The 13,027-nt window shown below is 46.7% G+C and overlaps 1 protein-coding gene across 1 annotated transcript; it reads left to right on the forward strand.

Annotated features, from left to right (window-relative positions):
* Nucleotides 1-3,937: 3,937 nt before the first annotated feature.
* On the forward strand, nt 3,938-12,621 carry LOC142302294 (myelin protein zero-like protein 3). Its single transcript, XM_075343362.1, has 5 exons — nt 3,938-3,944; nt 7,345-7,683; nt 9,535-9,855; nt 10,571-10,663; nt 12,088-12,621. Exons 1-5 carry the CDS (start codon nt 3,938-3,940, stop codon nt 12,099-12,101), a joined length of 774 nt encoding a protein of 257 aa, XP_075199477.1. The 3' UTR covers nt 12,102-12,621.
* The last annotated feature ends 406 nt before the right edge of the window (nt 12,622-13,027 follow it).

Raw genomic sequence — 13,027 nt, forward strand, 5'->3', positions numbered from 1 at the left:
TCCAGCCTATATTACTGGGAGAGACACACAGACCTCTCATCCAACCTATATTACTGATAGAGACACACAGAGCTCACATCCAGCCTATATTACTGGGAGAGACACACAGACCTCTCATCCAACCTATATTACTGATAGAGACACACAGAGCTCACATCCAACCTGTATTACTGGGAGAGACACACAGCCCTCACATCCAGCCTATATTACTGGGAGAGACACACAGCCCTCACATCCAGCCTATATTACTGGGAGAGACACACAGCCCTCACATCCAGCCTATATTACTGGGAGAGACACACAGAGCTCACATCCAGCCTATATTACTCGGTGAGACACACAGAACTCACATCCAGCCTATATTACTGGGAGAGACATATAGACCTCTCATCCAGCCTATATTACTGGGAGAGACATACAGACCTCACATCCAGCCTATATTACTGGGAGAGACCCACAGACCTCACATCCAGCCTATTTTACTGGGAGAGACACACAGAGCTCACATCCAGCCTATATTACTCGGAGAGACACACAGACCTCTCATCCAACCTATATTACTGAGAGAGACACACAGCCCTCACATCCAGCCTATATTACTGGGAGAGACACACAGACCTCTCATCCAACCTATATTACTGATAGAGACACACAGAGCTCACATCCAGCCTATATTACTGGGAGAGACACACAGACCTCACATCCAGCCTGTATTACTGGGAGAGACACACAGACCTCACATCCAGCCTATATTACTGGGAGAGACACACAGACCTCTCATCCAACCTATATTACTGATAGAGACACACAGAGCTCACATCCAGCCTATATTACTGGGAGAGACACACAGACCTCACATCCAGCCTGTATTACTGGGAGAGACACACAGACCTCTCATCCAGCCTATATTACTGATAGAGACACACAGAGCTCACATCCAGCCTATATTACTGGGAGAGACACACAGACCTCACATCCAGCCTGTATTACTGGGAGAGACACACAGACCTCACATCCAGCCTATATTACTGGGAGAGACACACAGACCTCTCATCCAACCTATATTACTGATAGAGACACACAGAGCTCACATCCAGCCTATATTACTGGGAGAGACACACAGACCTCACATCCAGCCTGTATTACTGGGAGAGACACACAGACCTCTCATCCAGCCTATATTACTGATAGAGACACACAGAGCTCACATCCAGCCTATATTACTCGGTGAGACACACAGAGCTCACATCCAGCCTATATTACTGGGAGAGACATACAGACCTCTCATCCAGCCTATATTACTGAGAGACACACAGACCTCTCATCCAACCTATATTACTGAGAGAGACACTACAAATGTGTGAAAAGTCTTTAAATTACAATTTAAAAAAAAGTTCAGTTTATTCAGTTTATTTCTTGCAGTTGGAGCTCAGGGCAGCCAGAGCATTAACTAATGATGAAACTTCCTGTCAGTAATATGCTGCGATGTTAGATGTCCACTTTATTAATAGATTTAGGGAGAAGTGGAAAAAAAATATGAGCAGATAAATAAAAAAATCACTTTCACATTTTTCATTCTGCTCCGAAGCCGTTTAGGGTTTAGAGTTGGGGTTCCTTTTCTTTTTAGCCCCTGATCTCCATTAGTTTTGACGTTTTTTTCATGTTTTAGTTAGAAACGGCATTTTTATTACTTTTCTTGTGACTTATTAATTGGCTTTTATGCATTTGCCTATTTTTGCACACAGATGATACTGTTCACCTTGACTACATCTTTGATCATTCTCTGCTCCTCAGGTAAGAACATTTTCGTTCTTTACATCTGGTTCTAAAGGTTCTCCTAGTTATTGGACCTTTTGCGGGTGGACAAATTAGGAGAATTGTTAACAGTGAATCCCGAAAAAGACAGTCTCAGCAATCAGACCAATCATCTGTTTTCAGCTCCATATGTTAATATTTCAAGAATCGAAAGCACAGCTCTGTCAACTGTTTAGTGGTTGATGCCAGGTATTGTTGTAGCAACTAAACAGTTGACAGTTGGACTTTTCAGCTCTGCAACTGTTTACATCCGGTTGCCATTAGAGCTGAGAACAGCTGATTGGTGGGGTGCCTTGGGTACGTCCCCACTGATCTGATAATAATGACACATGTTAGGAATAGATATATAAAAAAACTGACCCACATATCCAAAAACTGTGAACACGTGCTAGCCAAAAATACATTATAACTACAAAACATATACGGCTGCACACTAAAATGTTAACAATGAATAAGGGAACTCTGGAATTGCATTACTGCTATAAGAATATTTGAAAAAAGTAAACATTTAGCTTATGTATTAACCAATGCATGCGAGCCCGAACACCACAGCAAGGTAATCTCTGTAAACCGGGAACCTAACTTGAAATGCTACTATCTAAATTAAAAACCTCCATGTCTGGGCAGCTAGACTCTAACTATAAAGGGGAGTTGTGGCGCCCCTGAGTGTCCAGTCACCACAGAGGTGTGGGATCTCATTCCCTGGTAAGGAGAAGGCCGCACACATACTCTTAGTATTGCTACACCACTACTGGCAGGTTATGGCGAGTTGCTCCTCAGGAAGAGCACAGTCGCAGAGCCAGTCTGGAGGTGGGGTTAGTGTGCCGCCTCCGCGACAGCCGACGGGCTGCTCAGACCCAGATTCGCAGTGGCTCGAGGGGTCTCCGGATCCGAGGCGGCGTCGCGCGGCACCCTCGGAAATAAAAGGGGGGATAGTTTGTGGTTTTGGGGTAATGTTTGTGACACCACCCAAGGTGTGTGGTAATGTGAGGGACCACCGCTGCCGTTTTGGGGAGCCCGGGGACGCTGGTGTGTGGCAGCTAAAGTTGTCAACCCCTCTGTGGGCAGGGGAGTGGTATCCCGGGGTGCTGTGATGGATGGAGTGGGGAGCCCGTCGGGTGCAAGGGGGATAACGTGTACTCACACAGTCCAAAGTCAATGACACTGACACCAGGTAAACCAAACTCTTGAGCACTCTGTAGTCCTTGGGCGAGCACACTGGGTCCGTGCCCTTTTGGTGTTGCCGGTTGACCTGAAGCCTTGTCCCTTGGCAATGTGTGTCCTACGTGTGGATCCCTTACACTTGAAGCGTTTCGGGTACCGCTCACCTGCGTGGCTAGCAGGGTGAGCTTGCTCTCAGGATTCACGCTTGGGATTTTCTGGATGGTTGTGGGAAGTCCTATCCCCCTCATTGCGCTAGTACCCCGATTCTGGAGCGGGTGGGGAACGGTTCCTGAAGATTCCGTTCCCGTCGGGTGAAGTACTGGGCTGCGTGAAGCTACTTCCCAGCCTAGGGTCCGCGTACCCCGTCGTGCCCTGGTCCCTGCCCGGTTGTAGCACAAGGCAGCCGGCCCGCTCTCTGTAGCAGCACCGTGCTCCCTGTCACAACCCCCTGCGACCGGGGTTCCAGCTCCTTCTAACCAGGCCAACGTGTGGCACCTGGGACGGGTACAGGAGCCCAGCTCCATAGCGTGACCTGGTCTGTCACCCCTGCTTCCTCCTCCACTTCTACTACTGACTACTACTGACTGACACTTCCGCCCTCCTTCTACCAGCCCCCCATCTGGGTGGCCCTATTCCCCTCAGGCTGCCCAATGGGTGTTTGGTGGGTGGGGTGCAGAGTGTTCCTCAGGATTTGTGTATACCTGTTGGTAGCAACACCAAAGTGACAGGACCCGTAACCAAGAAGGAGCGGGTACCATGCAGAAGGGCAGATTGCACGGCACCCTTGTGACAACCTGATAGGCCAGGGCGTCACATTAGTTAGTGGGTGGACACTTTAGAACGGAGTAGAAAAAGAAGAGGACGCGGAGGAGAAGGGTCCTAAGGGCTGGAGCTGCAGAAGCTCGTCCAAGGGACTTAGAGGGAAATTAGGAAGAAAGGAAGAAGGAGTCTTAGAGCCATGAGAAGTGAGAAACCCACCCGTGGGCTCGTATCCACAGCCGTTGTACCATTGTGGAGGGACTTGGCTGCAAAGGGGACCGGCCCCTAGACTAGTGGAGAACAATCAGGCTCAGCTAGCAAGCCGAAGGCTACGGTAACTTCATGTGCCGAAGCCACAACCACACGCAAATCAACTGAAAAGGTGACCCCAGAGAGCCAAGGGATAGGACAGAATAACCAACCCCAAAACAGGGCCCGCGGACACCAGCTCAGGGCACTGTGTGTGAGGGTGCAGGGCAGGAGGGCAAAGCCAGTGCAGGAAGATGACGAGGAAAGGGAGACAGAAAGGTGTAACACCGGTGTAAAAACCTCCAGATCATAGCTGGAATCTAGCTGCCCAGACATGGAGGTTTTTATTCTAGATAGTGGTATTTCAAGTTAGGTTCCCGGTTTACAGAGATTACCTTGCCGTGGTAATCGGGCTCACATAGACTGGCCAATACATAAGCTGAATATCACTTTTTTTCAAATATTCCTATAGCAGTAATGCAATACCAGAGTTCCTTTATTCATTGTTGGCATTTTAGTGTGTAGCCGTATATGTTTTGTAGCTATAACATGTTAGGAATAGCTCATCAATATCATGGAACACCCCCTTTAAAGAGTTATTTCTGGTTCTAGCAAGTAATCAACTATCCACATGGTAGATAACTACTAGATTTTTATGAGCTACTGAATACTGGGATCCGTACCAATTGCCAGAGCAAAAGTCCAGTGTTTGGCTAAAATGGAGGAGCCGGTGTGCAATGCCTGTTGTGATGACCGGAGAGAGCAGGGGACAGGGGCTCCTAGACTAGCCCTCAGACTAGGGAACCTTAGCTATTTCTCATCTCAGAGATACATCTGAAGGTGAGGATGTCTGAACCGCCTTCCTAGCCCTGCTCCTAACCAGCCCTGATCTTATTCCATCTCATCTCCAACCCCTGGGGAGGGCCGGGGCAACAGTGAGAAAGCCAACAGATATAGACAAACAGGGAAACCCAAAACTCTATCTCTTGGCACACACACACACACACACACACACACACACACACACACACACACACACACGTAGAGGAATGAGACAGTAAGACCTTAGGAGGAAAATAAGAGCAGGCAGGTACACCTCAGACCATAGACTAACACAGCAATAAGCTATAGTCAGCGTGGGAAGACAGATTCCATCATTTTAAAAAGGCAGGGAGTATATGTGATAGGTTTCCAACAACATGTGATCCCAAAGGTAACCAACAGGCTAGCAGAGGTTAACTCTTGCTAGATTGACCATTAATGAGCAGATGTGGAGCCCCGCAAACGCTGTGTCGGTGCATTACCTTCAGGGACTCCACGCAGCTGCGACCTGTCACCGGTAGGAAATCTTCTATTTGTCGTGACGCCACTCTCAGAATTGCGGTCAGTGGGGACCGCCACTGCAGATTAAGGGATGCCTGGGGCTGATGGTGGGTGCAGTCGGTTGTAGTAGCCTCCTGAGAGTGAGGCAAGCCCCAGGGCCCTGTGTAGGTGTGTAGAACCACAAGGCGCAGAATAACTCCACACAAGCAGAATGTCTTTCAGGGGTTTTACTCACTTCAGATGGCAGGGTGAGTAACCCGGGCGTAGCTGGGATTAACCAGGCTGGAACCAGGTGTCCTTCAGGCTGACTGGTGAGGGTGACTACCGACTCGCCTTCCTTAGCCCTTGGTGGTTTGGAGTAACCCCGACTTTTAGTCCCTATGGGGGTCACCCAGGGAAGATGCTGAAGCCTCTCTCCCCTTCGTTGGTTTGCCGTTTGCTTGTCGCCTGGACCAGATCACTCCAGCTGCTTGCCTCCTGTGAACTATGGGCCCTAACTGTGGCTACGTGGCTGCGGCTTTTGGGTGTTGTGGTGTGGGCTTTGAGGGCCCCACACCGGCAGGTTTAGCAAGGAAAGTTGGATCTATCCCCGCTCCGGGATCTGCCGCCCGTTTGGGCCTGGTACTCCCTAGCAGTCTCCTTACTTCCCACTCCGTGCTCTCTCTAGCTGAGATGGGTTTCGGGTAGCACCCCTAGGTGACCGTTCTCCCCCGTCGGTAGCCACTGCGCGGACGCTGTCAGACTGCAACAGCCCCAGGGGTCTGCTCTCCTCTGAGCTCCCTGGACTCTACACTGAACCGGCTCACTGCCCCTCCTCTCCTGTTCTTGCCTACGCCACCTAGCAACCAGACTCTCTTACCACACCCCTTGAGAGGAGATGGAGGCTTTTGGCCCCCTCCACTATTCCAGTGGAGGTGAAGGCTTTTCCCCCTCCTGGGATCCCCAGGGGTCCTCTCAAAGGTACATGTGTGAGACCTGATCACTATGCGCCTGTGTAGTCACACCTCGGTCAGCCTTCTGGATTACCTGTATTGTACTGTCCCCAGCATGGGTGCAGTACTCAGTGGTGCCTGACCAGGTCAGGGGCGCCACACACACAGCTGGTCAACGCCCAAGACTACCTGTGTAACTCAGACACAGCAGAGAAACCATAGGGTAAAGTGTCAGAATGACAGAATCTGTAGTGTGAACAGCATCTGATAACGCCTTGACACTCGGCGAGTTTTGAGAAAAATCTGTGTGACAATGTGACTGTCATGGGGTCCTTCCCCGATATAACACAATCAATAAAGCAAGAGATGATTGAACGATCCAAAGAATATTCATTCCATGCAATCCAGAATGTCCATCAAATAGTTGACCACACAGAGGGTAAAGATGAGGGTAAAGGGATAAATGTCCTAGGGATGAGTCACAATCCTCCAGCAGTCCTTTTCCAGGGAAATCAGGGTTTCTCAATGGCTCTCTGGGGTGCTGCCTGTAGCTGCAGCGTCTCCCCTAGAGGATCAATCTTCCTGCTTGTCTCTTGTCCTTCCCAGCCAGACCGAATTATCCCTCAGGTAAGCAGAGAGTTTAGGTGGATTCCAGGCCCCTTCCCTCACACCTAGGGATAGAAGCACTGCAGGGGGCTATAGCCCTGCAGACAGGACAAATAATACATAGAATGGACAGAGCACCATGTCTAAAATACGAACCTACACAAACTGATACACAACCCACAAAATCACACCATCACAGACTGCATTCAAGGTCTATGGGACTATCGGAGATAGATAGGTAGTCTTATTTCAGTCTTTCATTTCACTTGTAATGATGCGGCACTACGCATGTGTGATGCCTGCTTCATGTGGGACCTCTTTTCTTGTGATCAATTGGTGTCCCGCAATCACTCTGGATAAATGATAACTTGTTATACCCCTTTAAGTCCAGCCTTAATTTGAGCCGTGATCCAATTGACTTTTACTATGAAAGTTTAGATTTTTGGTAACTTGCGCTGTAGTACCAGATTCAATTTTCCTCTTTTGTAACGGTTAGGTTTCACCACAGATGGAGAAGATATAACCGCATTGGTGAATGACACGGTCACCTTACCTTGCACATATTCTGCCGGGAAGGAGGCCATTAAAGTGTGCTGGAGAAGAGACAACTGTTCTAGGCCTACATGTAGTTCTACGATCCTCAGCACCAACGGCAGCCAAGTGACCAAGAGGACATCTTCCAGATATCAGTTACTGGGGAACATCACATGGGGGGATGCGTCACTGACCATCACCAAGTTGACTATGAAAGATAAAGGAACTTTCTGCTGCAAAGTATTGATCCCAGGACCATCCAATGACGTGAAAAGAGGAATAAATTTGATGGTCATGGAAAGTAAGAGAAAGTTTTTTCATGTATGTTATACCAGCATAGAATTTAGAGAAAGTATCTTAAGCCTCAAGAACTCTCAATGGGTCACGTTTTGAGGACTTTCTTTTTATGACTCGGGTGACCTTGAGGCAGGACTTGAGAACAGAGGTCTTCAGCTGTTTTCAAGGTCTGAGTTAGGTTCTCTCTAGATTCCAGGGCAAAAACATGAGTGCGGGGGTAAGTTCATACTTTTTGGTCAAAGTTGACCATAGGCATCAGATGGTTGACGGTGAAGACTCTTTTTGCCGGTAGCCTGCTCTCTCGATTTCTCCATAGTCATGCACACTTCATTCAATTGAGAAAAGGCTAGTTCACCTACATTGGGGACTTATCTCCCCTGGGAATAATAGGATTGGGCATGTTAAAATCCATCTGCCTGATCTCTCTTTCCTCCATCATCATCTCTCAGGGTGGGAAATAGGCCCTCGTACACAATAGTCTTCTGGTTCCACTGAAATTGCCAGATTTGACTAGCATGTATGGCCAGACTAAGATTCCCTGTCATTCAATGAGGAAGTAGTGGAGGAGGTTACATTTTCTGGCATCAAGTGTAGAGCGGGGTGACATCAAATGAGCACCTTTGCCGCCAAAAAGTTCAAGATGTTAGGTGATTGGTAGTGTTTCACTCCATTGTCTATGTTGCTGTTTATGGTATAGCCAATAGATGGGGTAATCTTTTAATATTAATAGGAACTGTCCCATGTCAAAAGTGGCCAGTTTTGCCCTTGTTTTATTCCCAATACTCCCCTGTGTATTCTGTTTTTTTCCCTTTTTTAAATCTGCCATACAGTTGCAGAGATATGGACCTTTTAATTAATGCTTATTTTTATGGCTTTTACTAAAAGGGCGTGGATTACAGGCTCCTCAGGGGCGTGTCTTTAGGCTGCTTTGCAATTTTGCACTGTAAACCACACCCACTCAGTAAAGACCATAAAATTAGCACTAAATTCAAAGGCTCATATCTCTAGAACCGTATGGCGGATTAAAAGAAAACAAACGGAAAACTGAATCCTCAGGGGAGCAGAAGGAATAAATAAAGAGCAAAGATTGGACTCTTTTGACCTGGTAACAAGTCCTCATTATAGGCATATCCCAATAATTGGATAAACAATAAATGGGATGGTGTCGGTGGTCAAAAAAATGAGCTGCATGAAGAGTGAGAAAATCAGATGTTATGATTAGAATACCTGTCACGGGGGAGGTGACAGACAGTCCTTTGGTGTCCGGCAATAGAAGGTCGTGAAAAATTTTACATGACGTTCCATTATTCCTGCTGTAAGTATTCAGTGTACTGGGTATGTCCTCTGCTGAGTTTTGATCCTTTTCCCTTTTGGACCTAGCAGAGCTCTTCTTCTCTTCGCCTGCTAATCATCTGTATTTCCCCTTGAGTTTAAATACTCTCATTTTCCTTGAGCTTCTACGATATTCAGTTCTTTCACAAGCCCTAGATGCAAGCAGGTGGCTTGCACTCATCTGTAGGATTGTTGCTGTTCTTTGCTGAACTTCATGCACTTTCTCCATGTGTGTGCTCCCTGTGTCTTCCATAGCGTTTAGTAGGGCTGATGAAGAGCTCATTCCACCCATTCCCTATCTAGGGCTCAGCCCTAAGGTCATTCTAGGGTCAGGTATCTGGCTCAGCGCATAGGTGCGGAACCTATCTAGGGTGATGAGGGACCCCAGGGACCAGCGGTACGTTTGGTCAGGGGTCACCATCTCCCACTTCCCTCGAGGCAGGGTTTCCCTTCCCTTTCGCTTGGCACGACCCCTTTACCTCTGTTGTGAAATTATTTTTTTGGGTTTTTTTTTCACGGACAGCCTCAGATGTGATGGGATTCATAAACGAAACAGTGATGTTACCCTGCACGTATTCTGCCAGTAAAGGGGTGACTACAGTGTGCTGGGGAAGAGGCCGCTGTTCTACATTTAGGTGTCCTGATTCAATCCTCCGGAGTAACAGCAGCAGAGTGATCAGGAAATCTCACAGATATGAGTTTTTGGGAAAGATCCCGCAAGGCATCGCGTCCCTGACTATCAACAGATTGACTGCAGAAGATGAAGGAACGTACTGCTGCAAAGTGATTCTCCCGGGACCATCCAATGATGTGAAAAGAGAAATCAATCTGCAGATAATGACAAGTACGAATTTTTGCATGTATTATAGATCTTATATTTCACTAATCCTATTTGTATAATGTAAATATAGCAGCTGTACTGTATATTCCCATCAGAGCAAGATCTAGTCCCTAGTTTTGAGTCGATTGCATCTCCACTGCTTTTTTGTCTAATAGATTGGGTTCTTCAATGGCATTAAAGGGGAATTTCCAATTGATTTTTTTTACATTTAAACTGAACACCTTGCAATAGCCACACCTCCACTGATTCTGGAACAGTTTTTCTTTTTCTTTTGCGCCCCTCCATTCCAAAGTTATGATGCTTGGAAATAGTGATACAACATTTTCCTTCCTTTAACTGGGCGTGTACCACAGAATGTCTCTGGGGGCGTGGCCATCTTTTGATTGGCCAGCACCAGATGAGAAAAATCAAATGCCTACAGAGAACCTCTGTATTACACGCCCAGTTGAATGAAAGGAAATTGTGCACCATTATTACTAGAGGGCATAACTTTGGAACAAAGTGGGACAAAAGAAAAAGAAAAACTGTTCCAGAATCAGTGAAGCTGTGGCAATTAGAGGAGGTTCCTAGGTTAAATAAAAAAAATCAATTGAAATGTCCCCTTTAATAAGGTATAACATAGTTCCTAGGAAAGCAATTTTGTTTTGATGGTGTCAAAATATGACTTCATAATGGTAAACATCTGTATTCTTATTATAAATCTGATTTATATATGCAGATGATGAGAAGCACAGCTGGGGAACACTTGGAAATGTGATTAGAGGGATTATTGTTATCTTAGTACCTGCCATGGTCCTGCTGACCTACAAACGTAAGTATAATTTATTCAATAACTGTCTGCAGAATGTAATCATTTTGTGACAAGAGCCGTAGGTCAACTATGTGAAGGATATAATGATACAGAGCTCCAAACATCCTGTACAGACATAGATTTGGGTAAAAAATATGTAGATACTTCGGAATCTGATTGTGTGAAACATGACAAAACTAAGAGAAGGGTTAGTTAAATACTCTGTATTAACAAAATTAAAACAGTGTAAATATTAGAATAGCAGAGGCAACTACAAAGAAAATGAAAGTGCAACCGCACTAATATGTGAATGTTCAGACAGCATGTGCAGTATTGTGCACAGCAAATATGTGAAATATGTGAAAGTCCAAAATAAAATGCCAAAGTGCGCTCAGCAAGCTGGTGATGAATGTCCAGAATAATTTGCACAGCAAACAGGTGGTGAATGTCCAGAATAATATGCAGAGCAACAAGGGGTGAATGTCCAAAATAATGTGCACAGCAACAAGGGGTGAATTTCAGAATAATGTGCACAGCAAACAAGCAGTGAATGTCCAGAATAATATGTACAGCAACAAGGGATGAATGTCCATAATAATGTGTACAGCAAACAAGCAGTGAATGTCCAGAATAATATGCACAGCAAACAAACAGCTAATGTCCTTCCTAGGGCTAAACAAAGTCAGGCACAAGTCCAGCACACAGCTTGTATATATTGAGTCCAGGATAAGAACACTGATCACTAACCGAGAAGCTAGTTCTTACTGACCAAGGAAGTCCAGCAGTATGAGCACTTCTCCTAGAAGTCTTGATGGGAGGGAACCAAGCAAGGTTCAGGATAATGCTGTCGACTGCAGGCAGCTGAACAGTACTGAGGCAGAGCACAGGATAAATACATAGCAATAGGAAGTCCAGAGATGACTCAGGAGCCAGTAGCACAAAATACTCAGGCAAGGAATGGATCTCACACCAGAACTCATAATCAGGGCAGACAGGAAGTTCAAGGGCAAGACGAAGGGCTTGTCCTCATCCTATCTTGGATGATGACAAGAAGACACAACAAGTTCCATGGAAAACCCGTAAGCTTACAATTTATATGATATCATTCTGTCTACCTGGAGCCACCACCAGAGGGAGCTCTCTGCATACTATTATACATTGAACTCAATGCAGTTAGCTCTTGAGCTCCCTCTCGTGATGGCTCAAGAATACAGAATTTTACCCTAGTGAATTTATGTCCATGCAGGAATTTGGTGCTTTATATCATAATATTGGAACTATAAGTATTAGTTAAGGGAATAATTAACTTAGAATTTTGGACCTTAAGATACGTTGGTGATAAATGGAGGGGATTCACTTTATATATTTAGTATTGTTTCTCTAAGTAGTATTTCAGTATATATGGTGTCATCATTTTCACTCCATCTTTTGTTGTGCATTTGCAGGTTGTGACTTATAATGCTACTGACCAGAAGAAAATGGAGAACACAGTGAATGCAATAACTACTCATTGAATGGGCTGTCAATATTCCTTATGTTAATTCTCTGCTCCTCACTTCAAGGCAATTTTGTCCCTCCTTTAGTAGTCAAAATGGAGAGTTGCTAATTAAGAACTTTGAAAATCTCAGAAACTAAGTTTTTTTGAGGTATCTCAAATCAGTATTATGTAAAAATTTGAGTGAATAGGTATTTTTTGACATAATTAAGAACTTTGGCAAACTCCACTGTCGCGGGCGGGGAGGAGGGTGTCAACGCTGCACTCTCCCACTGCTCGGGTCCGGCCGCCGCTGCTCCGCGGCTACTGCTGCTCGGTGGCTCGAGCGATAGGCCGGATCCCGGGGACTCGAGCGGCGCTCCTCGCCCGTGAGTGAAAGGGGTGATTTGTTGGTGGGGGATTTGATTAATGTCCGTGACGCCACCCACGGTTGTGGTGATTGTGTGGACACCACCGCTGCTCTGTCTGGGGATCCCGGGAGTGGTGGTATGGAGCAGCTAGATGTTGGTTTGCCCCTCCGTGGGTAGGGGGTTTGGTGGTCCCGGGGCCCGATGACGGGGGGGTTAGGGTGGTGGACTGGCGGGTTATGGGGCCTGTGGAGGTGCAGGGACGCAGAGGCAGCGCTGTGCCGCACGGCACGGAGGTACTCACTCAGCCCAAGGATGATGACACTGTTCACGGTAAACAAACGGCTGGTTGGATGGGTCCCTCGGACGGCTGCGGTGTAGATGTTCCCTGCAAGTTAGCGGTGACTGTCTCTTCCCTGCACCTAGAAACGGTTATTGGTAGCGATGGATTCCCACCGGTAACCCGCTCCCCAGCTTGGATATGAGCCGGAGGAGCCCCTCTCTTGCCCGCAGGCGCTGGCCCTGGGAAACTGGTGCCTTGGC

The sequence above is a fragment of the Anomaloglossus baeobatrachus genome, chromosome 4 (genome assembly GCF_048569485.1).
Source record: "Anomaloglossus baeobatrachus isolate aAnoBae1 chromosome 4, aAnoBae1.hap1, whole genome shotgun sequence".
Classification (NCBI taxonomy): domain Eukaryota; kingdom Metazoa; phylum Chordata; class Amphibia; order Anura; family Aromobatidae; genus Anomaloglossus; species Anomaloglossus baeobatrachus.

Coding starts and splice junctions, on each gene's coding strand:
- LOC142302294 (XM_075343362.1), top strand. Junction 7,684..9,534: donor AAATTTGATGGTCATGGAAA/GTAAGAGAAAGT, acceptor TTTCACGGACAG/CCTCAGATGTGATGGGATTC. Junction 9,856..10,570: donor CAATCTGCAGATAATGACAA/GTACGAATTTTT, acceptor TTATATATGCAG/ATGATGAGAAGCACAGCTGG.